We start from the raw sequence: 26,004 nt of genomic DNA on the forward strand, positions 1-26,004 counted from the left end.
GGAACTTCGTAAGATTTAAACCAGAGTAGGAGCTGCTCCCCTCTGTGCTAAGGAGGCTGGCACTGAGGTGCCGCACAGCCAGGCAGGCAGGTGTGCAGGGCTGGGCTGGCAGCTTGCAGTCTGGCTTGGGTAATGGGATGGGAGGTAAGGACGCCCCTTTTCCTTCCTCTAAGTGCAGCTGTGCTGGCCAGCCCTATAGGGGAGGGTGAAACCAGCTGCTTGGAGCCCATTCCAGAGCCCATGACATTTGCTTTTGGCAAAATCTGAGTATACTTTTTTCCATCCACTTCCAGAGCTGTCTATAAAGTCTGGGGAAGCTTTGCAGGGAGGTTTTGCAGGTTTGGGCTGGGCTTTCCTGGTCATATTGGGCCTTTAGACTTTCGTTACTTGTGGTTTAGATGATGTTGGGGGTGAGGGGGGGCACAGGGGGAACTAAGCAAGAATAAGCAATGGTAAAATCTGCAACGGAGAGAGAACACAGTGTGTGCGACTCCTTGAAACATGGGCCAGGCATCTGAGAAAATGAGTGCCGCCTGCACAGTCGAGGAGAGAGCATGAGCGTGTAAAGGTGTGGCGCATAAGAGGCACGAGGAGCCGCAGCCCTGGGGTTATATGCGTTTTACTCCTTTTCTCAAGCATAGATAGCACAAGTCCCTTTCTCAGGGCAGGGGCTGGAGAGCCAAGGCTGCAGCCTCATGCCATAAATGCATGCCAGCAGCTTGCTAATGGATAGCCTGGCATGGCTTCTTGCTGAACACTGATCACTTGGCAGGCCATTACCTTGAAAAATGAGTTCTGCCGAGCTTGCCTTGTGTTGTTACAAACTAATGATTTGCATTGATTAGCACGTGGCTCGTGAGTGTCTAATTTATCAATCAGCGGGCGCCGGGGGAGTACGTGTAAACCACGCTTTCAAAAATTATGTCATCTGTCAATTGGCTCATGAATGCTAATGCCGGTGCACCTGACATGCTCTCAAAGAAGGAGAGAGATGTCCCGCTCTTCCCTCCCTGTGACAGGCAGCACGGGCTGGAGCTAGAACCGGGGGCTGAGGAGCACAAGACCCGGGGTCTAGCCTCAGCCATGGTGGCTCTGCTCCAGACAGTAGTGATGTGTGTTGTAGTATCATGGAGTAGCCTCGGTCATAGGCCAGGGCCCCACAGTGCCAGGCACTGCACATACACAGAGCAAAAAGAGGCTCTTTGCCTTATGGTCTTGTCTTGGTTGTGATCCTAAATCCCTTGGCCGCTTCTCTATGCAATGGCTGCGATACCCTGGGCAGAGCTCTGGCTCTGTGGACATGGATTCAGGATTTTGCACCCTAGGCCATTCCCAATGGGACCCCATGCTGGGTAACACAAGCAGCTCTCCCAGCCCTGCCAGCTCTCCCCGGGCACCCTGGTTTACGGCCTGGGGTGGGATTGCAGTCAGCGGTGTGCGGCTCGTACACGGGGGCTTTTTAGGGTCGCCAACTCTGTTTGAATCTATTCCGGGAGGATTCGGGAACACCAATATGCCCGCGACACAACGCCAATGTGCCCACATACTGGCGTCTATCAGTTATGCATTATGGCGCGTAGACTTTACATCAGCAAGGCAAATGCACGTGGCTATTACATTTTAAAAACCCACTGGACTACTGTACAAATCAGATTCAGTGTTTAATATTTATTTTAATGAATCCCCTATCATTTATCTCCCGGGCGACTCTCAGCAGTCTCCTGGAGATTGATATCTAATTCCTGGAGACTCCCGGGCGATCCTGGAGGGTTGGCAACCCTAGGGCTTTTTCCTTGAAACCTTCCATTCGCTTCCTGGAAAAAGGCCTCATGGGAGCTGGAGGGACTTCACTCTCCTCCCTCTGCCCATGTTGTGGGGAGTGATTTCCATAAATGGCTGCATTGTGGTGACCACAGGGTTTAGGTCCTGCCTGCCCAAAAGGCCTGTGTCTGGAGCCTCTTTCTTGTCATGCAGGGTCTGCTGGGGGCCAGGGTTTGTGCTGAAACTGGCCCATCTGTCTAGCTGTCCTATTGCAAAGTGAATGGGGCATGCATATCCCTGCAGCTGTGGGCAGTTGTGAGACGGGGGCAATGGTTTCGGGGTCTTTCCAAACCGGGGAGAAAGGCCAGGCTCCCTGCCAGTCAACCGTGGGGTTAGCTGGGATCTGGGGTGGGTTTGTGCTCTGTCCAGCCCTATGCAGAGTGGCTGTGGGCAATGATCCAGAGGGGTCTGGATGAGCTTTGGCACTGGGGTGTTGAAGGGAACGAGTCCCCACATCACCACATGAAAATTCATATTCTTCAGGCCAAGTTGAACCCTTGTGCGTGACCAGCAGTGACTCCAGACCACATCTGCACTGGGCTACGAAGGCCAGGCGGCGTTGGGTTAAGGGAGGGACCAGGGGATATGCATTTGTTCCTGACTCTTTGCAAGCTGCTGGACTACTCCATGCTTCAGTTTCCACAGCTAACAGTGCTTGTCAGGAAGAGAGAGACATGCTCCTTCATTCATTAGCGCTTGTCGAGGGCTTTCAGCTGGAGGGAGCTATGGAAGCACAGCATTTTATTATAAATTGATCAGCTGCTAATGGGCATTAGACAAATTAGAGTGGATCGTTCGGCCAGCCGGCACATGCCAAGGCAGAGGGAAAATGGGGAAATGATGGTGCATTGCCTGCCCCCACCCCCTACCCCCTTTGCGAGATCGATAGTGCTCCATCGTGTAGCCAAGATCAATGGAGTAGCAGAGATGGCTCGTCATCTGAACGGCCTGCCATTAGCTCACGCGCTGCCTGCCGTCCCTCTGCCCCTGCCCCATGCCAGGAACAGCAGCCAGCAATGCCGGGTCCGTCGGGAGACATTAGAGCCATAAAACAGGGAGGAACTGATATTGGAAAAGCAATGAGGTATTCAAGAGGCCCCAGTGCAGTCGTAAGGCAGTGGCTGGGCACCACTCAGCACAGCCTGGATGGATGTGCTGAGCTCCACGGTCGCCGGGACCTCCTGGAAATGAAGCTCGAGGAGTGGGAAATGATGACGGCATTTTCCGTAAGGAACTGGGGGGGGGGGAGAATGGCCCAGCGGTTAGAGCAACACTTGTTCTCTGAGTCTAATGGGCTCTGGACCATGTGTCCAAAAGGGAGCAGCAGTCTTGGTAGTTTGGGTAAGACGGGCTCTTTCAAGGCGTCTAGCACTGGGCACTCTGCAATTTGTTAAGACTTTGTCACACGGGGAGCGAACCCAGTAACCTCTTCCTGCCTCAGTTGCCCCCATATCCAGCCTCCTAGTGCACAGACCCATTGGTGCTGTGAAGCGTGTTGAGAGGCCAGCAAGGGAAGGTGAAGCAGAGGGGCAAGGGATTTCTAGGACCCGGCAGAGATAATGCAGCACACTGGTGCAGCTAAGTAGACTCCGACGCAGAGCTACCCTGGGGGAAACGCAGCAGGAAAACACCCCTGGTGCAAGTCACCCTGGCATAAGTCCAGCGTGTCCACAGTTAGTCCGGGATAGTGGGTTGCTCAATGCGAACAGACAAACGTTACGTGTTTCCCTGGGGGGTGCAGCAGCTACCCCAGGGTACTTGGTCATCGGTCCACTCCAGCTCCAGGTGTGACTTGCATCAGTGGACAGAGCCAGTCTGAGTTACCTTGGTAGTACCATGTGTGCCCCGGCCTCAGACCCGTGCACAGCTGGCTTTCTCTCCTAGCCTTTTAAATTTCCCTTTTCTTTTCAAGCCTGCCTTTGTGACGCCTTTTTTTTTTCCCATCCCTTTTCAGCCAGGTGGGGATGGTTTGGCTTATTCCTGTGACCTGCAATCCCCTGGCTTTGAAATGTAGTCCTGCAACCTTTGTTCCAGCTGCTTAGGCATCTCCCCTGGGAAATCGGGCAATTTCATGGCCCAAATCAAACATTAGTGCTACCTGAATGGAGGCCGTGTGGAGCGCTGGCCTGGAAGCGTTTGGGTTGCTGATGTTTGCCAGCTCAGGCCCTGCTGATGCCGCATTGTGCAGTGATCTACTTAGAGCTAATTGAGCTCCAGCCCTTGGGGATCCACTTCCAACTGAGATCATAGCTACATCGGGACCTCCTGCCTCTGCAGCTGATGGAGAAATTGTAAGAACAATAGACTAGAGGGCCTGCTCCTGTTCCCATCTCAGCCTTTATTTTGGTGGAGGAGGATGGGGTTCACTCACAGAACAAAGGGATCGAGTTGTGGTGGGGAATCGCTGCCGGTGAAGCCAGCTGGAAGGTCACAAGCGGGAGATGCTGGTTTTGGGGGAGGGCAGGAGTAGCTGTATCAGTGGACCAAGAGGAAACAAGATCTTGCTTTCCTGCACATCCATTTTGGGGGGCTTTTGGGGAGCGGGAGCGAAGGGAGGTAGGTGGGATGGCTTTATTCAGAAACCGCAGGCCCGTGACCCAGCTGCACGGGGCTCTCTGCCCAGCTCAGCAGCTGGGCTGACCACTCTTCCGACTCAGTTTCCCCATCTGTGAAATGGGGATGTGTAAAGCACAGCATCTCCTGATGGCACACGCTGTGTGAGAGCTGAGAGTTGACAGCGGCAGAGTAGTCATTGCTGTCAAAAGTGCAGGCGTTCGCGCTTCCCCGGTGAGCTTAAAAGGGAGTGTGTTGAACTTTGTATTGACTATTAATGGCCACGCACATGCAGCTTTACTCTATGTTCATAATATAGTCTCTGCTTGTCAGCTGGCACCGCTCGTTCTCACTCTTGTGGCTGGAGTCATTTTATTTCTGGATGCCCTTGGACAAATGTGCAAGAGGCAAGAGTTCTTGTGGGTGGTATTTTGTTGTTGGCCCAATTGGATGCTTTGTCTAGACTTAGGTAAGCTTTCAGATATCAGAGTACCCGTCCGCAGGCCCGTGAGACAGATCTAACACTGTTTAGATTGACTCTTTAAATTATTGATTTATCATCCACATCATTATCATTATTATTATTTTCATCATTTTTTACTTTTTTACTTTATTTTACTTTCTCCTCTTCCTTCAAGTACTGGCTTTGCCCTGGGTTGCTGTGTGCCTGCATTCCTCCGTCCGGCTTCTCCCTCCCGCCTCCCTTTGGGCCTTGTAGACACGGCATCCCTTGCTTCCTCAGCCAAAGAGTAACTCCAAAACTAAGCCCTTTCCAAGGCATCGCCGAGCAGATCTTGAAGGCACATCACCCTGCTGCCAACCCGGTGCCACCTGGAGGGGCCACGATACGGCTCAGGGAGGCTCTCGCCTGCTCCAGCCTCCCCTTTCCTGGATGAACGGCCGCAGCCAAGGCCGAGCAGGGGATGGTGCCTGAGTCTTTAAAGATTAATTGTGCTGTTTGCTCATTAAGGAGCTCGTTGGAGGCGAGGCCTAGCCAGAACGCTTGAGTGCAAGCATCTGTTTGCTAGTGGGAGAGGACATTTATCGTGTGCTATTTCAATGGCTGGAAATACACAGCCAGACCCAGATAATGTTCAAACAAACAAACAAGCAGCTGCCACGATGGGTCCCCCGACGGACGACCTTTGTGGAATGCTGCACGTATGTTTTAATAGCAGCCTGCCTTCCCGAATGAAGCCGAGGACCGTATCCCTCCCTGGAGCAGAATTAATATCATTATGGCAGGGGCATTTGCTGTGGGGATGGCCTAGTGCACGGTGTTGGGTGGGTGCGTGGGTGCATCTGGGTGCACCAGGCGTTAGGGTCGTGATCACTGGGCTGATCCTGGAGTGGTGTGCATCTGTGTATATAGCGAGCATAAAAGTGTGCACATACTCATTGGAGCAGGTGGGTTCACGATGGCATAGGATTGCGGGTGTGTGCCAGGGGCACGTGTTCACATGCGGAGGGACATGTATATGGCGCGTGGGTCTGCGGATGAAGGTGTACGGGAGGGTGGAGATCAGCGGCCACTGTCTGTAGCAGTGCATGCGTTCGGTGGAGGTGGGGCGGTGATGTCTGTTGTGGGTGTTTTCAACCTCGTTATACTCCAGGCACCTCTGAAAATGCCAGCTCTTCCCTTTTGCTTTTTTTCTTCCTTTTTTTTTTTTTTGATGATGGAAAAATACTGGAGTCATTCTGCTGCTGCAGAGATCTCAGAAAGACCACGGCTGGGCTGACTCTTAGATTCCTATTTGAAATCTCTGGGTTTATCTTGTGAAACATGTATAGGTGCTCTCACACCGTGCTTGCTGTAGCATCCTGGTTGAGAGTCGCCGGCACGGGAGCTGTGCACACCAGGAGGGCCTGGGTAGGTATGCACACAGGTGGGCACCTGCGGGGTCTGTGCCAAGGAAAGCTCTTGCTGTTTAGCATTCAGGAGCACTACCCGGAGAGGCCTTGTTTTCCTCTCTGTGCCCGGGCACGTCCCCGGTTGCATTGGGTTAGGAAGGAGAGTGTTATGCCGTCTTCCCACTCCATGTGCTGCCTGCCCTGCGTACCCTCGCAGCACCATCAAATCCCAGTTAGATGTCTGCTCTGGGCTTCCCAGGGAGGTTTCACGCCACCTGGCCCAAAACAGACATGCAAGGAGTTTGGCGTAAGGGTTTGACAGGGAGCTTTTCCTTCCGACATTCCTCCCTGGAGAGCCGGAGAGTCAAAGGCAGCACATCTGGGGCTGGTGCCTGGTACCCTGGAGGGGAGCTGAACGAGAGCAGCCCGGCTCGGTTCATGCCCAGGACCAAGAGGAGGCATGGAACGAATGGGTCCCCTCTCCGCAGACATGGTGGGCATGAGCTGGGGAGCACAGGAGTTTACAAGAGGACTCTCCATCCAGCTAGAGCTGAAGAACCAGCCCTGTAGCACACCGGCAGTCGTGCCCAGCTGTGGTGGAGAGGGCCGTGCGACACCCACGAAGATCAAAATCCCCTAGTTGCCTAACCGCGGCACGGCTGATCTTCCCTCCGAGATCTCTCTCTTCCACTCCATTGTTACCAGACTTTAACAAGAGACGCTGATCCCTGCCCCTCATCTACCTGCAGGCAGCGTGCCCACCCAGCATGTCTGGTCTGAGGGCTGTTGGGGGTGTGTGTGTGTGTGTGCATGTGAGTGTGTGACTCTAGATCAGAGCTGTCCCTGCCTCTCTCCTGCCACAGCTGCAAAATAATGACTTTGCAGGCAATTAGGCTAGCAATGGCTGTTAAATCACTTCCTCGCTGTTCCCGTGGATTGTGCTTTCGTGCTGCAAAGCCGCTGCTACCTTCTACCTGTATCAAGCAAAAGGGGGGCATACTTCATGCCGGCACAGATTATTACCCCAGCCTGCTCTTTCCTTGGCCTCCCCTTGTACCTTTCAGTTCTTCTCTAACAGGTGTCCAGTGTGGGTGAAGGTCTCTGGCTGAGGCTGGAGGTGGCAACCTCACAGCCTACACACCTGACCCTGATGGTATTGGAAACCTAATGCCAACACAGGTCTGGTCTAGGGCTCCCATGGAGGGAGCTAGGATCGGGAAGAGATAGACCTCACGGAGGAAGAGGAGGTAGCAGGTATAGCGCAGTGTCTGGGCAGATGGCAAGTATACACCATTGTAGCTTTATGTGCCAGTGTAAACCAGCCCAGGATCTGGAGAGGACAGATGCACAGCTATTGCAGGGTTTCTGCATTCGAGTGTCTCAGCTCCAGGTGGCAGGGGAAGGGGTGATAGACTCTTTGTATTGTGCAGGCACCTAGCCAGTGGTGGGAGCAAATACATCACACCTCCAACCCCTGATTCTGTCTCCACTGCATTGGGCAGCACCCCTAGTGCAGAGGCTTATGCCATCTGTCTGCTCCTTTTTGACATGGGTGGAAATGCAGATTGCATGGGTGTAAAGGTTTGCCCAGGGCCCTAAGAGCAACGAGATGAAGCTGAGCAGCAGAATGACACAGAAGATGGGGAACTCCATGACAGCAAGATCCATCCAGCTGTGGAGGAGTCTGCGCAAGGGAGGGCTGGTGGGGTCTAGTAGCTGGACCCTGGAGAGTGCACGGCAAGGGGCAGTGCTGGGTTGAATGCAAAATAGGCCAGACAGCCTCCGAGTCCTTCCCACAGTGCTGCAGGAGTCTCTCCCCACAGGTTTTGGGATGCGGTTGTTTCTAAATTGGTGCACGCTGCCTGGGATTCAGCTAGAGGTGATGGAGCACAATCAGAGTTTGGGGCCACAATCCAACCTCCTCCTATAGGGATGGCTCAGAGAGGGGCTGTGTCACTTGGTCCAGCATTGTGACGAGGTGGCCACTAGTTCTCCAGCTACCTCCAGCCTTCTCCACATCCAGTGTGTGTGTGAGTGCACACATGCATGCTCACACACTCTCTCAGCAGGCAGAGTGATTAGGAGGACTGAGCACAAGACTGTAGCCTAGGCAGTCCTGACTCCTAAGCCCTTCTGAGTATGTGTGAGGTCATGGTCAGTCCTCTTGGGCTTCTCTGTGCCTCAGTTTCTTCATTCTGAGTTGCCTTCCAGGCTCCTCTGGCTGAAATGCTGGTGCTCAATGACAGTCACTACCCTCAATTCATGTCTGGACTGTCTTCTCCATGCCTCCTTCCTGCTCTCTGTGCACCACTTGAATAGGCAGCATGACTCAACCATTGATTTTCTTGGCTCAAGGACCGAGTGGAAAGAAACAAGTGCCCAGGTTGTGTGGTAGGGACGTGGGAAGGGCAAGGAAGAGTGGGCTTCGTCATGTTATCAAGTATCCTGGTTGTTTCCTGTGGGGTGAGTGATGGAAGAGGGAGGAAACCTGATCCTTCATCGCCTGGGACAGACAACATAAGCATGAGAACAGATCCATGCCTGACCTAGCTCAGGACTGGGGGCTCAGGGCTTGCAGGCATGAGTGGCATGGCCCTGGGTCTTGCACCAGAAGCCCTCGGTGTGTGCCATCCCGCTTGCTCTCCGGCTTGAAGGAGCATGAGAGTTAGTGGCTTGTGGCTGTGTCTGGTGTCTGGGTGGTTCTTGCCGTGAGCATCCAATGCAGGGATGTGCATGAAAGGGAAAGGCTTTCATGTATGTACGGATTGGCAAGGGGCACCCTCTGGGAGGAGGGTTGTTGGCATTGAGTGATTGTGCATGTAGGTGTGTCGTGGGGTGTTTCTTACCAATTGAGGGCGTATATATGTGGAAATGTACCATGACGAAGAGGAAGAAACAGCAGCCCCATGGTGTTAAAGGCCTTTTCTTGGTGCCTCGCTGCTAGTGGCTGCTACGGGAGAGCCTATGTGATGCCCTTCCTTTGGCTTACCTCTTGTAGGACGCTCGTTGGGGCGGAAAGTGGGTTTGCTATGTGGGCTGGGTAGATCACCCCAAGAAACCTGGCGTGTGCATGTCCTTCGGTGTGTCCTGCTTCACGCAAGAGAAGTAGCAGCTCACCAGGAGACGTTCTGCCTTGAATAGAAACCTTGCGGAGCTGTCCTCTCCCCTCCTGTTTTTTTCCATGAAGACATCGAACAGGGCAATACTTTGTAAGTTGGCTTGTGTCTAAAGCCATCCAGATAGATTATGCGCTAATTCAACCTGGACCTGTCCCTCCAGGATGCCCATATGCTCCGAGTGTCAGATCTTAGTAGGATGCAGTGAACATTTTCACTAATATGTGGGTTGAAATAGGAGCTGTCTCCACAGCTGTCCAGAGTGCTTTGGAGGGAGAAAGCCCACCCCCCGACCTACTCATAAGCCTGGTACCAGGGAAAGATCACTCACTTTCTCTCTCCCCGCTTTGTTCCTGCTTTCCAGATCCGCGTGGACGGCCCCACCAATAACGCCCTGGAATACGAGATCGTGCAGGTGGTGGATAACGGCCCCATATTACGGGATATGGCTTTTTCAATGGATGACGAGCACCTGTACATAATGTCAGAAAAGCAGGTAAGGCGCCCACGTCATTTGTGATGCATTGAAAATCTTTAGCTTGGCATTAGTGGCCACAACGGTGCCCAAATGTCTGAAGCTGCCAATGCAATTGCTTAAAGAGACGCTGATGCTTCAAGGATCATCTCCAGAGTGCACGTGCTTGGACGTTTATAACAGATAATTCAATTTATATATATAAATAATATGCCGTAGGTCCACATGCGTCAGAGTGTGTAAGCACAACACCTCACTATGTACTCTATTGTTCTGATTATAGGTCTACCTCAATTTTGGGGGGGAAAAAAAAAATTAAAAGAAAAAATCTGAACTGCAGATAAAGTCATTGAACTGCTCTTGCTCTTTCCAAATCCCAAGACAGAATCAAATATCTGGGGAAAAAACTCCAGGGGTCAAATGCCCTAAAAATACCAAAAGAAAACTGCACTGTGGGGAAAAAAAATCCAATTTAATATTTTGGTTGCATGCACAAAAATACCGCGAGATTGTCCGGGGCCGGATTAGATATCAATCCTTCAGCCAACTCAGATGGGATTGGTACGGTTCTTTTGGTTAACTTCTCATCGGAGCAATGCGATGCATACAGAGGGCAGGGGCAGTGTTTAGCACTCATAGCAGGGCATTTCTGAGGCTGAGGGACCTATTGTCTGGGACCTTGTAGAGGAAGAGCCAAGCTTGCAGAGAGCTCATGTTGTGTTGCAAACCCCAGTGAAACCCCTTGCAGGATGGGGATGGTTTGGATATGCAGGGTGGGAACTCGGTCTGCTTCCAGCTCCTCATTCTTTCAGACACGAGGAGCAGGATGGGCCTACTGGATTTGGAAGCTTTGTCTTGTGGATGTGTGTTATATAAAGATGGCCACGGGGTTGTGCCGTCTGCCTAATGGGCCATCTGCATTGCCCAGCACTCAGGAAATTTGGGGCATGCTGTGCATTTTGGGGGTGAGGGGTTCGTATAACGTCCTTGAAGGTGCCCCTGATTTACCACTTATGCGTGACTAGTTCAGTCAGGGATGCTTGGGAACTGAACGGCGGTCCTAGGCGGACGGTGCGGTGGTGCAGTTGCCAGTCAAACCCAGTGCCCAGTCACCCGCAGACAGCGATGAGGGCAGCTCCTTGCAAATCCCGCACCTGGCAGGTCCTGCTCCCTGTGGACAGGACTCAATAACGCTGCCTGGTGTAATTGCTGTCCAGCACATGGTCCGGTCTCCTTTAGCAATAATCCAGTCGCGGGGTTGATCCAAAGAAGTCAGCAATGTCATTTTTCACTGTAAGGGTGGCAGCAACAGCTTTCATCCCGGCAGGTCCGGTTGTGTGAGAGCCACGTGGACTGAACCCGCCGAGCACATCAGCTGCTACTGCCCAAGTAGTCAAGCATCCTCCGACTCGTGTCCTCCGCAGACGGAGACTGGAGGGGATGTGTAGCACCCTCACCAGTGAGTCATGCTATAAGACACTTCCACTTATGCCAAAGAGCATCTGTTCCTGGCCTGAGCCAGGGACGTGGGTGTTGTGAGGGGACAGACGGCACTAGCAGGTTATAGCTGGTCCTTTCCTGGGCTCTCGACCAGAGCCGGATGCTTGTATAACAGTAGCAAAGTGCTTGGTGGCATCAGCTCAGGTGTGTCAGCCCCCCGCCAGCTCTCTCCTGGAAAGGGGCTGGTTGTGGTTCCTGGCTATTTATGACCGTCACTTTTCTGCTGCAGTCATTTCTATTTAAAATATTTTGTGTCTTTATGAGCCCTCCCGTGTTCTCTGCCCTTTTCCTGGGCTACGAATATTTATATCTCAAATATGGAGCGGGGAGGTGGGGGGACAGTTGCATGCATTTATCTTCATTAGAGAGGCCGTGAGCTATAACTCATGAGGGGAGATGTGGTGACAGAACCAAGATTGCTTCAGCCTTTGGTCTGCAGTTTGCCGGGGTGGGATGATGTCCCTGTTGCTGAGGTTAAGCCGTCCCGTGCCACCTTTCTGGTCGCTTGTTATCAAAGGTTCATTGCGCAGAGCATGGGCCGCGGGCCATGCGTCCGGACCATGCTGGACCCTGCTTTGGGATAAAGCCCATTCAGGACAGTGTTTGCTCGCACTTTGGGACCTGGCAGCTCAGGGCTCGGCCAGTCTGTCGGGGCCAAGATCTGCAGCAGGGTCTGGGCAACTTGCTTCTGTTTCCCTCTCCCATTTACTCTGCACATTTTCTGTGGCATACTCAGAATATGCATATGCATGATATGATATGCATATGCAATACCTAGCATATCATATATATATGATATACAGGTATCATATATGCATATATATGATATGCGTATGCAATACCTAGCATATCATATATATATAATATGCATATACAATACCTATATATATATGATATGCATATGCAATACCTAGCATAGCAGCGCTCCAATCTCATCCCACATTTTCTTCCTCTGAGTAAGTTTTTCAGGAAGTCTCCTCAGACATCACTGTTGTCTCTGCACAGCCCCTACTTCACCCATGGTAGATTAGGATACTATTCTTTGCAGTGGTGTAGCAGGATTGCCGGTGTCATTGTAGTAATAGGTGAGATGCGGATTTGCTTGGGGTGGTTTGGATTGGGATGATCCTGCTTCAGGCAGTGGGCTGGACTAGATGACCTTCAGAGGTCCCTTCCAGCCCAACTTTTTATAGTTTCATAGTGGTCAAGGGCTGGAAGGGACCTTACAGATCATTTTCTATGATTCTGTGAACTTGGAGCTTCTTGTTGCAAAACTGCAAGGCTTCAGTACCTGATCCACAGGGGCATCTCCTTTACCAAGTAGAGAGCTTATAACACACAATTGAATGACTCTGATTCTAGCCACGCGTACCCACTAGGCAATAGAGAACAGTGGCATAGGCACCCACTAGGCAGTAGAGCTATAACCTTAGCAAAAATATTAGCTCATTTCTTCCATTTTGGATCAAAATGTGACATTTCAAACCAACTTTTTTTCCTGCCGTGTCGAGTAAGTCATCACCATGTTATCACCAGGAAAATTTTATCGCTGGCTAATTTGAAACACAATATGCCGCGATGTTTAGGACTGTGGGGATACAACCCAGGTGCTGTAACTCGTAGTCCCGTGTTCCCATCTCGTAATGCCGAGGATATGTAAACTACAGAGCACAGTTCAAAGGAGCCGAGTGCTTTTATTTTAAAATGATCTGATTTGGTGAAACATCCCATGCAGCACGAGCTGTTCCTAGTCTGATATTATCTGCAGCGTGATGAACACTGCTGACAAGACCATAACTCTCCTGGCAGGGAGGATGCTCTCTGTGCACTCGTGACATCACACGCTTCGTGCCCTAGGATGAGTTAGCATGGGGAGGGGTGGGGGCAGCGAGTGGATCCCCAAGACGGAGGTATTTTTCATCCCGGAGATGATCCTGCTTATGGTGCTGAGTATCAACTGCACCATCCTGCTTATGGTGCTGAGTATCAACTGCATGGCATGGAGGAAATACGCCTGGGTGCGGGCCCCCGGGGTCATCCAGTCCGCTCCCCTGCCCTGCAAACAACCAGAAGGACCAGGCTTCATCTTCCTGGTGAAGGCAGGAGCCTAGGATGAAAATGGGAGCTGCTGAGCTGCATAAAGGTGTCTGAGAAGCTAAGTTCAGTCATGGACTCCCTGTGCCCACCCCTTGCTAAAGGCCTGGATGCTTGAGGTGCGTGTGCCAGGGTAGCTGCACTGATGGAGATGCACTGCCACAAGGTAAAAGGGGCACAGATCTCCCTGGCATACACCAGCGGCGAGCGTCCTGCCTACCAGCCCCTGCTCTAACCACTGTTTGCACTCCCTTCATGCTCCCTATGCCTTTGGGGCAGCCAGACTGGACAGCCAGGGCCTGTCATTGCAGCTGGATGCGCCCGCGTGCCGAGGAACAGGACGCAGCACCTTGCTAACCCAAGCAAGCCTTCGTTCTCTCTCGGTCGGCAGAGCTGGAGGGGGAGATTCGTAACTAAACCCAAGACGAGAAGCATGCCAAGGCTCCATCATTTCGCCCAGGTGCAGGTGTATAACAAAGCTGTGAAAGCATACGGTTCAAGTCCCTGTCCCTAGAGCAAGGCCAGCCCAATGCACATGACAGATCTGTCATGATTTATCCTGAGAGCTGCCATTTAGGCTGCGGCTTCACAAAGGGCACCGAGTGACTTATGAGAGGGGCAGCCGCCTCCCGTGAATGGGAGGCAGGGCGAGGTGCCGACAGGACAGCTGCTGCTTAGAGGTGTCATTTCCTCACTTATCTGTCTCAGTGACACTTCCCCCTGGGTCCCCCCCCACATCGCACTCCCGCCGCCATCAGTGTGGCAGGTTTTTAGTGGCAATTTCAGTGCGTAGAGATGTTCCCTGGGGTCACGGGAGTTTCAGTACAGGAGAGGCTGTCTGTCACTCCCACACACACCCACGTGCAAACACACACACACAGAGGGCCAAGCAGATATGAAATGCTGCCCATGAAGAGTGATCGTGGGGGGCGAGGTTTGCAGAAGTTGTCTCCCCCCCATATCTCCTCACCTTCATCGGCTGCTCGGGCCCCATCGCTCCTTTTCTGCATGCCCCTTCACTCGTTCCCTTCTTCCCCCAGCTCTGCAAGGTGGACCTCACTGCCAAGCCCTACTGACTTCATGGGTGCTGCACGGGGCCAGGTATCCAGGTTGTAGCTGTGTCGGTTTAGAGGAAAAAGCAATCAGGGCTCATAGCACTCTTTTAAATAAGTTCTTTGCAAAAAAAAAAAAGTCTTTAATTGCAAGCTTTCAGGCACAAACTCATCAGGCATCGGAGAAAAGATTGTAGACGTTCTTCTCCGCAAGGGGCAGAGCCTTAGTTCAGATACCTCCTCGCTCCCTTTACAGCTGTCCTACATCTCTTCCCTTTTACCCATCTCTTGCAATCCCCTCACCCTCAGATTTACATCTGCTTTCGTTTCACACCCCAAGCCGCCTGGCAAGCCATCCCGGCACCGATCAGCCTGCGGCCGATTATCTCCACAGCCACGTGAGGCTGAAGTATGGATGGGAAGCAGCGTAGTGGTTTGAGGTGAGGCCTGGGAACCAGGATCTGGATTCAATCCTGATCGAGACACCGTGGCAAGTTGCCTGAAAAGAAATCACGAGCCTGAGACTCCCATTAGGCCATCAGAGCTACTGACATGTGCGTGCCATGGGCTCAGGTGTGTTTCAGTGTGCCGCGCGGCTCTTGGAGTCGCACCGTTCCCTGCGGATCACAGCAGGGTGAATGCTAAGGCCTCCCCCCACATTTTGTAGTGCTAAGATTTCACGATCATCGCACTAGTCTTGTGATTTTTGAGATGCGGGGGAAGCTGATTCCCATTTGAATGCCAAGAGGGTTGGCGCCCTGAGAATGCCACCCCTGCCACTAGTACCGACAACCCCTGTCTCGTGATGAGGATCTGCAGAGCCCTTTCCCCTCTTTGTTCAATATGTGTTTGCTTTTGGCACTGGAGTTAATCTCAGGGTAGCGGCATATCTTGTTTCCTGCAGGAGCGCTCGGCATTGCTGATCTGAGACTGTCTCCCATGCGAGAGGTGCCCGGGTTTTCAAGTGCCCCGTGCCGCAGAAGAGCGGCGGTGGGAAGGGCATCAGGCAGGAGCGTGTGTGAGAGCCAGGGGGGTGGGCCGTGCCATCACAGATTCACACCAATTTAAGGTTGGAAGGGACCTTATGAGATCATCGGGTCCAGCCCTCCTGCTCTGGGCAGGAAAGACCGCTGGGGTCAAATAACCCCAGCCCGGTGTGCGTCCAGTCTCCTTTTGAAGGTCTCCAGGGTAGGTGCCTGCACCATTCCCGGCGCTGGAGAGCCGCGCAAGGGCTCTCACGAGCGTCAGCAGGGAGGCATGAAAAGCTTGTATGAAATATGCATTAGAAAGATTCTCCATCCGAAAATGGATTTGTTCAAATTAGTCAATTCTACTCAATTAAAATTGACACCGTCCCTTTAATCTTTCAGCGCCTGTCTCCCACTCGGCGGTACGGGAAGGTTGACACTTACCTGCCTCCTGAGATTTATTATTCTCCCGTATACCACCGAGCCATTATAACCGGCAGCATTTTGCATGCAAATCAGCTCTTAAAGAAAAGGTAGTGATTGGTTGAGTTGCATCCAATGTCATGGCCTCCACTTAAAGAGTTCCCTGAGCTGTTGAACTGAGCTGGTCTGGAGCCTATACAATCAAAGCAATTTGCTACAACAATTGTTAATAACTCTAGTTTCATTACAGCTTAATTTCTTGAAATATGGCCTATGCACAAGATTTCAATTAATTTTAACTCTATGGAAAATGTGAAGAGTCTGTATGCCAGAGATGTGTCCTCAACTGTATTGCCAGGCGAAGCATCCAGAAATCACGAGCGGAGCCCTAACACCATTAGGTGTTTTTGTTAAAATAATAAATGCAAGTTTCTTGTGAATGGCCCTATGGTTTTTGAGCCTTTCAGTCATATTCAGGTCACCTTCTTAAATTTTCTGCATGACCATTGGGGTTAGAAATAGGCTAGTTTGAAAAATAGGCTAGTCTGAGACTCGTTCCACAGTCCCATGACTCCAGGACCTGGGGCCTTAAGAAAAAAAATCCCTAAAAGATTGCAAGACTTGGCATATAAATGTCATAAGAATTGGCCTCACTGTGGGTAATATCTGGGATTGGGCATCTTATTGTGTAAGCATGCGTGGCAGTATAAGACTGTAAGAGCGATACATGGAAATCCCAGACTCAGCCCGCACCCAGCTTTGGTGAGGGCTCAGTTTTGCCCTCGCGTGAATGCCATACAAGGAAGGTTGGCACTTTGTTGCCTGCTATAGTTGGGTGTCTCCGTCCTTACATAGAAAAGCTGGAGAGGAAGTCAAGCGGCTGAAAGTTTTCAGTGTGAATTCAGCCCCAGGTTCAGTACAGGTTTGGTGACATCTCTCCCGCACCTAAATCTCCCCACTCCTAGCAGCCTTACCTCAGTGCTGTCTTGCCTTCTCCTTTGCCTAACCGTGTATCTGTTCAATAAAGTCAAGTGGATCTCTACGGAGAAGCGGCAGCATCAGCCCCACGTGCGCCTGCCCCTAAACCGAGGTGCAGAGGAGCATTGGCTCCATGCGTTTGAGAGGGCTGATCAAGCCTGCCTGTGTTTCTCAGTCAAGAACGATAAAGGCTGCCTGGCCTGCAGGCAAAACGGCAGCATATTGAGTTGCTGACTCTCTTGAAATAATTTCTTTATCAGCACACCGCGTATTATGGAGAGCAGCCATGATTTAGCCCGGCTTTAACTCTTCAGCTGCCAAAACGCTGGCATTTGAGGCCGTGTCCTGCATTATCAGCTGCTGTGCGTGCTCTGCTTGGCAGCCTGGCAGGAGGGAGAGGCAGAAGCAATGGGGGAATTCAATACTGTCACCTTTTCTAGGCTGCGAAGGTGCGCAGCCAGCCCTGGGTAAGGGAGGAGAGGAGATGCCAGCTAGGGCTGGCTCCCGTGTCTCTGCTCAGGCGGGCAGGGCAGCATTTGCATTGGGAATTTCATTGCTGCAGCCTCCTCTAAAGCCTCCCTTGCTCTCATATTGCTCTTTTTGTTGTCATGGAGATGCTCTGATAAGCAAATTTGGTGCCGTATTCAGACGCTGTTTTGATCCATCACAAATATTCCTGGGGCCAATGGAAAGGGAGGTTGGCCCTGTGCTTCAAGAGCTAGATCTGGGTTCACTTCCCAGCCCTGTCGCCGGCTCTCTGTAGGTCCCTGGGCAAGTTACTTCATCTCTCCGGCTTGGTTTCCAGTGTATAAAGCAGGTAAAATGGGATTTCACTCCCTAAGGGGCAGGAGGACAGAATCCATTGACCCCGGTGAGGGTCTCTGCTCCTACATGGTGAGGGCTGGCTGGGTATATAGATCATTTCTGAGCGAAGGGAAGAGCTCAGAGCAGATTTTCAAGGGGCTGAGAGTCCAGTAGAGATAGATGGGAGCATGGAGGCCATCCGGAGGGGATGGGAGACTCCCACCCCCACCGGTCCTGCAGGAATGGAGCCCTGGCACCAAGACGTGCACCAGGTTAGTCAATGGGATTCACCTGGTAGGGCAGGAAGCTGGTGGGATCCTGCAGGGCTCACTGTGTCCTGGCACAGAGGTGGACGAGGGCTCCTTCTCGGCTCGTGCATGACAGTCCTAGAGCTCTTTGCCCGAGCAAGTCCAGCTGTCACAGCCACTCGCCTCACAAGCCCCACGACACCTCTATTGGGAAGTGCAGTGCCAATATCCCCATTTTACAGCTGAGGAACTGAGGCTTAGACAACCTAAGTGACTCGTCCAAGGCCACACAGGGCGGGATTTGAACCAGGGCTCACATGCTACCTGTTGGATCATCCTTCTGCTCTTTGTGCAGCAGGGGAGGACAGTATCCTTTGGGTTTCCTGGTTTGCCATTGAGTCAGGAGTCATTCAGTCGTGATGTAGTATCGGGTGTTACTGTTGGCATCGAGGATCCATGCCAACGTCTGGTGCCCTCAGGTTATGGCGGTTATTTCTTCTACTAAATGTGCTGCATTAGGTCTGTGTCCAGACCCCGCACTACGGAGCTCTTTGAGCTTCTTCAGCTCATGGTTACTCTCCTGATAGCCCATGCAATGCAGAAGTCAAGCTTTCAGCTCTCGATTCGCCAAGGAACTGTTGCAGCTCCTAGATAATTCCTCCGCACGCTGCTCAGAGAGGTGGCTTCCCCTCGCGAGGCAAGAATAAGATGGCCCGCAATGACGTTCAAAGGCAGGAAGAAAGAAGAAAGGAAAGGAAGAAAGGCAACACTTCCTTGAACGCTGTATAATGAGTCGGTGGAATTCCCCGCTGTGGGATATTATTGAGGCAAACACATACATTAGTGAGATTCAAGGAAAGGGGCTGTGAGCAAGAATAGCGTCGGCCGTGCCGTTCGCTGGGAGGGAAATGACAACAGCTGATCACAGGCTGGAAAGTCAAGCAGACAGTTCCCCTGTAGCACAATGCTGCCCAGCCAGGTGCTGCATAAATCCTCTCCAGCATCCAGCGTTGGTCGCCGATAGAGAAAGCACAACTGATGAGCTGGGCCGGCCTCGCCGCGGCGCGGCCTGCGTGGAAACAGCCCGTCCTGTGCAGCATCGAGGCACCTGGGCAACCTGTAAGGAGCCTGCGACTTCAAACCAGAGATCTTGCTCACTTTAATTCTCCCTCCAGCTCCTGCTTCCCCTCGAATGGATGCTCCCTGGCTCTGCTATGAGCCAGATTGGCAGGTCGGACTTGTCGTGGGGAAGAGGTCAGAGACTGGGCGGCTCAGAAAGCCACCTCCGTCCAGACCCTAGGAATTTCACGGCAAATCTGCAAATCTTCATCCTCCCTCCCTGGCCCTGTAATAGACCCAGGAGAGGAGGAGCAGGGAAGAGGAAATCCAAGAAGCCCGTGATTACCCTGGCAGCTCTGTAATCCTGGGCTCCATTAAACACCTGTCTCCTCCAATTGCTCTGACAGGCCGGTCTCCTCCTCTCCCTTGGCGTGCACAGCCCTTATGTTTTCAGGTCGCTCGAATTGCCCCCTTCCTCCCAACCCAGTCCAGGCTCAGGGCGGGAGCTCAGGCAATGCAAGCTGGGCCCCGATTCAGGGGCCCGCGCCCAAGTCCTGCTGAACTCAAAACTATCTGAGCACGTGAGTAAAGTTAAGCGCTTGTTCGGTGATGTCTTGATTTGCAGCCCGGGGCTGGGCTGGGGGAAAGGGGCCTTCTCTTCTGTAATTGCTTCCTGTCTGAAATGCTGCATGCTTTAGGGGCTAAGTACCAGGCTTTGCCTTCTGGGAGAACGCAGTTGCAGCCTTAGGGCATTTGTTACTCCGATCCGGCCGTGGTGGCAGAGTTAAATTCAGGTGCCTTTGATTTTCTCTGCGTTTCACCCGTAAGGTCTCCAGTCTCTCCCCATGTGTGGGGCTCGGCAGCCAGTTTGGTGTCAGATCTCAGTGCAGACTGTCTGGAGAGAGGTGCATATGTTGTGCTCGCCCACGATCACATTTACTTTGGTTTATTCTTCTTCTTCCAATGGAAGAGTCATTCCATGAACCAAGGTTTCTGCCTGGTTTTTGCTTTCTTGCATGGAACAAGCATCCCTGCATGGTCCCTGACATAGTACGTGCCTGGCCTGGCTGCTGCTCTGCAGAATTGAACCCTTCTGCAGCTCTGGGAGGGATTGAGCCATGCCCCCTGCCTCCATTCCCCTCACCATTTCAGGCTTTCTCTCCTGGAGCATTAGCTGCCCCTCAGGCTTTTGCCTCAGGCCATTAACCAGCAGCTGGTCATTACGAACCGCTGGCAGTGACTGATTGCGGTGGGCTGCGTCGCTTAGGAAAATGTGGAACTGATTGTCTGCGTGATCCCATTTGACCCCCGGAGTTCTGAGTTTAACCTGGCCTTAGAAATAATAAACTCCCATAATTAGCAGAGAAATCTCCCAGCGATGTGTCCGATTGATTGGAAACATCAGTCACCAAGAAGAGCCGGCACGGGCAGAGGATGCCGGGGTAGCGGAGGCTCCATCACACAGTCCACCACCGTGCTAGGCAGAAGCAAGGGTGCATGAGGAAGGGACACTTCTCTTGCATAGGGATCCTCCAGCCTGGCTGCATATCTGCAAGCCTGTCCCTGCAGAGAGTGCACCCTGAGGACAGGCCTTTCCCTAGCTTGGAAAGGCTCAGCTCCTTCCTGCAGGACAAGGCCTCCGATCTCAGCTCATTCAGTTCTGCCATGGAGTGGCAAAGACCCACCATCTTCCACAGCCTTCACCCCCAGCTTGAACAATATGCCCCCCATAGTTCATGTCCCCACTGTGAAATGTTGTCAGATGAAGCGTCATTTTTAACACGGGTGGGTGTAACCTGGAGAGGGTCTGAGTTACTCAGCCCGGTAGCAGCTCATGCATTTAGCTCTGGAGCTTTCCAAGACAATACCCAGGGTGGCCATGAAGACTGTGGCTGGCACATCGGTGGCCCATGGGTTCAAGTGCAGCCATCACAGGGACCGTGTGGTTCTCATTCAGATGAGCGTTGCAAAGCCAGTGGGGTGATATATGTCTGTCCACAAAGAAGCCCTTTGTATGAACCTGCCTGAATGCAGGGGCTTTGCACTTCTAGGTGTCATTTGGCCGGGGCCCCTAGATGAAGCCATGTCCTTCCCACTACCAGCCAAGGACACTGGTGCACAACAGAGGAGAGTGCATGGGTAATATACTGTCAAGGCCTGTGCGGTATCCTCCTGTAATGGCTGGTCTGCGAGAGGATAACAGCCTGCCACTGCTACCAGCTAAAGTGGCACGGTCTGTGCCGGGGTGATGCAGCATTGTGATTCATCCTGAGCAGAACAGGACTCATCTTCTCCTTGTCTTACAGTACCGCTACTGCTGAGGTATCTGTTGGACTTACCACGTCCCTCGGCCACGGCCAGGAGTTCACGTGGCCTGTGTGCTTGGCTAGGACACGAGCTTGCCTGAGGAACAGGCCTCCCCCTGGGAAACCACAGCTCTGCAGGGCTCCAAGGGCAAACCGAACCCAGTAACAACAAACCAGAGCAAAATCCTCCAGCTCATTTCCAGGCAGAGAGGAGCTGTGTAAATGAGGCGCTGGGTTTATTTCATGGAGGGCGTCACAGGCTCATTTACTGCCTCTGGCTCATTCGTTTTCATTGCTAAGCAGACAGAAGCGCTCGCGGCAAATATTCCCAGTTCTCCGCACTCCCACGCAGCCCATTTCCCTCCTCTGCCTCCCCCAGCCTGCGTTTCTTTATAAACAGAGGAATCATCCTTTTGCTACTAACGTGGCAGGTGCAAGCAGGTAACCCACCGCATTCGCTGTCCTGCCCCACCATGGGCTGTGCTCCAAAGTCACTTAGTGCTGTTTTCCTTTCTGCCCGGGCTGGTGTTGGGTCGGGCTGGCAGACACCGGGGCCGTTCAATCCCGACTCTTTTTGCACAGTGCAGTCCCAGCACTGTGGGGCGGGTTGGAGAACCACAAGCGTGGTGAAAAAAATGCCCTTTGGGAGTTCATTTTCTCCACAGGAAAAGGCCTGGCAGTGGGTTTCCATGCCCTCATCTCCCCCAGCGTGCTGCAAAAGCCATGAGTTTTTTTTATAGGGCAGGCGAGATCCTCTCGGAAAGCCGGCATTTGGTTCGCCTGGACTGGATTCCTGGCAGCATGGCCTGGGTTTCCACAGGATGTTTTTTCCACTCCTATTTAGTCATGTATTTCTATCAGCCATCACCCCCCTGATTAAACAGAATTAAACAGAGAAAACTCACCTTTGCTTTAAGTTTGCGCCAGCTCCAGCGCAGCTGAAGTCTCCTTCTTGCAGGAGACAAAGTGCAGGGACCTCAGCTGTGTGTGAGATACCTTTGTGCCTCCCTGGGGGCTAGCTCAGGTCCAGGGGGAGTCTCTAGCCTGCACCCAGGTGTCTTCGCTTTGCAGGGGCCTTCCCCAAGTGAAAATAAATAGGGCGTAAAAAAGCATCAGCATCGGCCGCTGTGCTGGGGGCTGGGAGGCTGGCAGGGATACAGCTGGGAGCTGAGCGGCTGCCTGCTCCTGGGTGATTCCCCGAAGAAAGGAAATTCCCTGCCGTCTGAGTCAGCAAGTTGCGGCCCAGGAGAAAACCAGCCCCAGTATTTGCAGCAGGAAGGCTACGGTTTCTAGCTGGCGATCCATCCACTAGATATTAGATCGTTCTTTGCGGTGCAATGGCATGTGCCACTCTGCATGCGCGTGACATACAGGGATCTGCATGCCTACATAGGATCTCACAGCCTCTTACCAATGGGCGTTGACCTGCGGTCTCGGCCCTCTCGCTGCCCGTGGGGGCTTTGGATGCCCTAGGAGAGAGAGGAACGACCTTCCCCACCCCAGCACATGCGCGAGCTGGAAGGCAGCATCTGTTTGACAGCCCGCATCCCCATTAACTTAATGTGTCCGCAAATGCACCGGGGCCTGAGCGGGGGGCTCTTTGGGTGCGGGAATGCTAGAGCTAATTGAATTAGGACCGGCTTTGTAGTGGAGGGGAGATGTCACAGCCAGTCTTTCCAAGCATCTCCTGATGTCTTATTCCCCCCGCCCATGACAATCCGGAGAGGAAGGAGCACCACTCCTCCTTGTGATCCTGCTGCAAGGATGGGGAAACTGAGGCACGATGTGGCTTGCTTATATCCCTGTAATGATGGGACACAAGCATCCAGTCACCCTGTTCCCATGCATGTGGGATCAGGGCATGATACAGATGAATGGGGCGTTGCTGGTGGTTGCACAGACGCAGGGGTCCTTGAAAGCTGATGTATCGCAGCTCACCTGCGGCAGGATCGGTGGGGTGGTTTGCTGTATACAAGCTTGTTTTTTGCAGGGGGAAAGTCACTTTCATTGACTTTGGTCGAAGACCTGTGACGTGCTACTGCCTCCCACCCCATCTTGACTCAGAGGGCGTCTGAGTAAGCCCTTTGCAAGCAAGTCAGTATTTGTCGGACGTTTCAGGGGATAATGTTGCTTTTCTCTGAATTTCCTCTGGATTCTGCTAGCTTTTATCCCCTTCACTGCCCAGAGCCTGACCCGCGCTATAACCGCACAGCTAAAAGGAGACATCCCCTCGGTCCAGATTGCTGCTATAGACTGTAGGATTTTGACCCTTTTCTGCTCGCTCCTGCATACTCTTCACTGTACATGGACAGCAAGTCCCAGCTGTGGCAGCTGCTTAGCTTTGCTCTCAGGGTTTTGGCAGATTCACTTTTCCAGAGGGTTGGACACTGCTGTTCGGTTTGGGTTCCCAGCTCAGCAGGGCAATGCCTCCAGCTAGAAGTTAGGCATTCGGAGGCCATGGAGCCGGGTTTTTCACATACACTGCAATCAGTAGAAAACTAAGATGGCTTTAACATGCCTGGCTCCTTATCCCATTGAAGAGCACGGCAGATCAGCCAGCTGACTTAGAAATGCCTCAGCATCTGGCTCTTTACCAGTGGAGCTGATTTTACATGGGGTTTAGCTATATAATAGGGGAATTTTTACATGTACCTCGGCCTGCTGTGCTGGAGCTCCCCAGCTGTTCACTTAAGCCCCACTGCTATGGGGAGAGACCTCTGCCCTCCGGAGCGATCTGCTCAGGTCAAGACTCAGACGAACTGCTCTCCAAATTATTAGCAATAGAAGGTGCATCAAATTGGGGCAAAGGTAAACACATTTCACACAGATTACATGATTTTTCAGAGGATCCAGCTGCCAGAGTACCAGAGCTATTGATGCACATGGCTTTATGAACTCCCCATCCACTGGGGACCCAGCCTGAACTGATCATGTCTCAAAAAGCAGAAATTATTCCTTGAAATGTTTGAGTCCAAACTCCTGCTGCCCAGGCAGGGCCTGCCCTGGACTGTGTTTAAACCTCCTTGAATCTCCGTTTTCAATTGGACGCAGTGTAAATGCTGGAAAGAGTCATAGCTGGAGTGAATGCTTCTGTCTGCTGGAAGTTGTAGGAGTTAAGACCAGCCTGGTGTTATTCATTATAAAATGAAATTATTGCCCATGGTAGAATGAAAGCTGCAGGTAAAAATAACGTGGCCAAAGCCTTTTATTCCTGTACCACCAGTTCAGCTTCCAGTGATTGGCAGGTTGCAATGATTGACACCTGATGCTACCCCCAGCAACCTGGGGGTCTTGCAACCCAGATGTGTGCCATGAGGTCAGGGGAAGCTGTCATTGATTTCACTGGGAGCTGGGTCAGAGCTGTCATCCACTGCCTGCTGGATGTGTAGTTTGTCATACAACCATCAGCTGCCCGCCTGGTTCTCATCTAGCTGTCCATGCACAAGGACTGACATGGGGACACCAGGACAAGGCAGGGATGCCATGTACAGGGGGACCTTGCACTCGTCACAAGCACCTCTGTGGACACCCTGATGGTAACAGCCAACTGAGCTGTAAAGTTGCAGTCCCCTTGGGTGTCCGTGAGGACTGTCACCCCAAGAAGGAAAAGGGGTGAAAACATTAATGAAAATGGCAAATTATTTATCCAGCAGACAAAGAGAGCAAGTAGTGGGTAGGACCTGCCGTGTCCTGTTCAAAGTGTCTCCACTTCAGTGGAGGTCACACGCTCCTCTCTCCACAAATGGCATTGTTGTGTCATATAAAAGCTTTCCCATTAATTAAAATCCTTTCACCTTGCATCACATCCAGGCATGGGGAAAGAAGCTCCATTTTTCCGATCGATGCGTATTACCATATTTCCTAGAAAGAAGCTTGCCTAATTATCAGATGAAACTAATTGTGCACATTTGAAAGCACTTTGTGCCTCTAATATCCATTAACCAGATCAGAGCTGCGATCGGCCTGTCCTTATGGACTCTTGTCCATATCGGTAGCCCTGGAGAGTAGAAAGCATTGTTTGGTCTCATTGAAGTGACATTTCAGTAAATGCCAAGGGAAAATAATGATCCTGTCCCATCTCAGGGATTTTTTTTCTCTCTCTTTATGGATAAAGGGAAAGAAGACAGGTCTGAAGCTTTGGGAAAAGCCCAAACCTGGGAGTCAGGGGAGGAGGCTGGGTCCCGCCACTCCTATAGACTCTGGGCCAGTCATGAAATCTCTTTTTGTCTCAGTTCTTCACCAAAAAACTGTGTGACGCTTCCCTTCTGTCCGCCTTGACTAATTAAGCTATCTGCTTACCAGAGCAGGGTGCTCGCTGGGTACAGTCCCTAGCTCTGATCTTGACTGAGCTTTCTGGGCACTGTAATAATGTAAAGAAGTCAAAAGTGGAGGCAGGACATGTGAAACTCTGAATCCTTGCCCAGAAGCAGGGTCCTAGCCTGCCAGCTCTGAACCACAGCTAAGCCCAGCAATTTCCATTGGGATGGTGGGGGCTCAGCACAGGGCCTTGCAGGCAGACGCATGCACAAGGAAAACCTTCTATCATTCCTCACTCTCCGCTGGAATTAATATTCCCCTTCCAGTCCCTGTGAACCGACGGCCCACAAATTAATTGTCTGCGCACATGAAAGGTGAGCGACCAGGTGCCTGCGAATGCACGACACAATTATCAAGCGCCTCTGCTTTAATTAACCACGGCGGAAAGCTGCAATCGGCTGTGCTGGCCGCCGTGCTCGGAGCCAGCGGTGGCTGCCAG

General features: G+C 52.2%; 1 protein-coding gene and 1 long non-coding RNA gene across 2 annotated transcripts in view; one reads left to right on the top strand and one right to left on the bottom strand.

The window, feature by feature from the left end:
* Positions 1 to 26,004, top strand: part of PLXNA4 (plexin A4) — a 523,137-nt gene that overhangs the window by 237,193 nt on the left and 259,940 nt on the right. Inside the window, exon 4 of the mRNA XM_014607569.3 lies at positions 9,706 to 9,837. Within this exon, the coding sequence (XP_014463055.1) occupies positions 9,706 to 9,837 (132 nt within the window). The remainder of the gene's footprint in view (positions 1 to 9,705; positions 9,838 to 26,004) is intronic.
* LOC109283185 (uncharacterized) lies at positions 12,991 to 22,454 on the bottom strand. Its single transcript, XR_002090278.2, has 3 exons — positions 22,154 to 22,454; positions 14,381 to 14,526; positions 12,991 to 13,423 (listed from the first exon to the last, which is right to left on the bottom strand). It is a non-coding gene; the product is annotated as an uncharacterized LOC109283185 (long non-coding RNA).

Source organism: Alligator mississippiensis, chromosome 4 (assembly GCF_030867095.1).
Source record: "Alligator mississippiensis isolate rAllMis1 chromosome 4, rAllMis1, whole genome shotgun sequence".
Taxonomy (NCBI): Eukaryota; Metazoa; Chordata; order Crocodylia; family Alligatoridae; genus Alligator; species Alligator mississippiensis.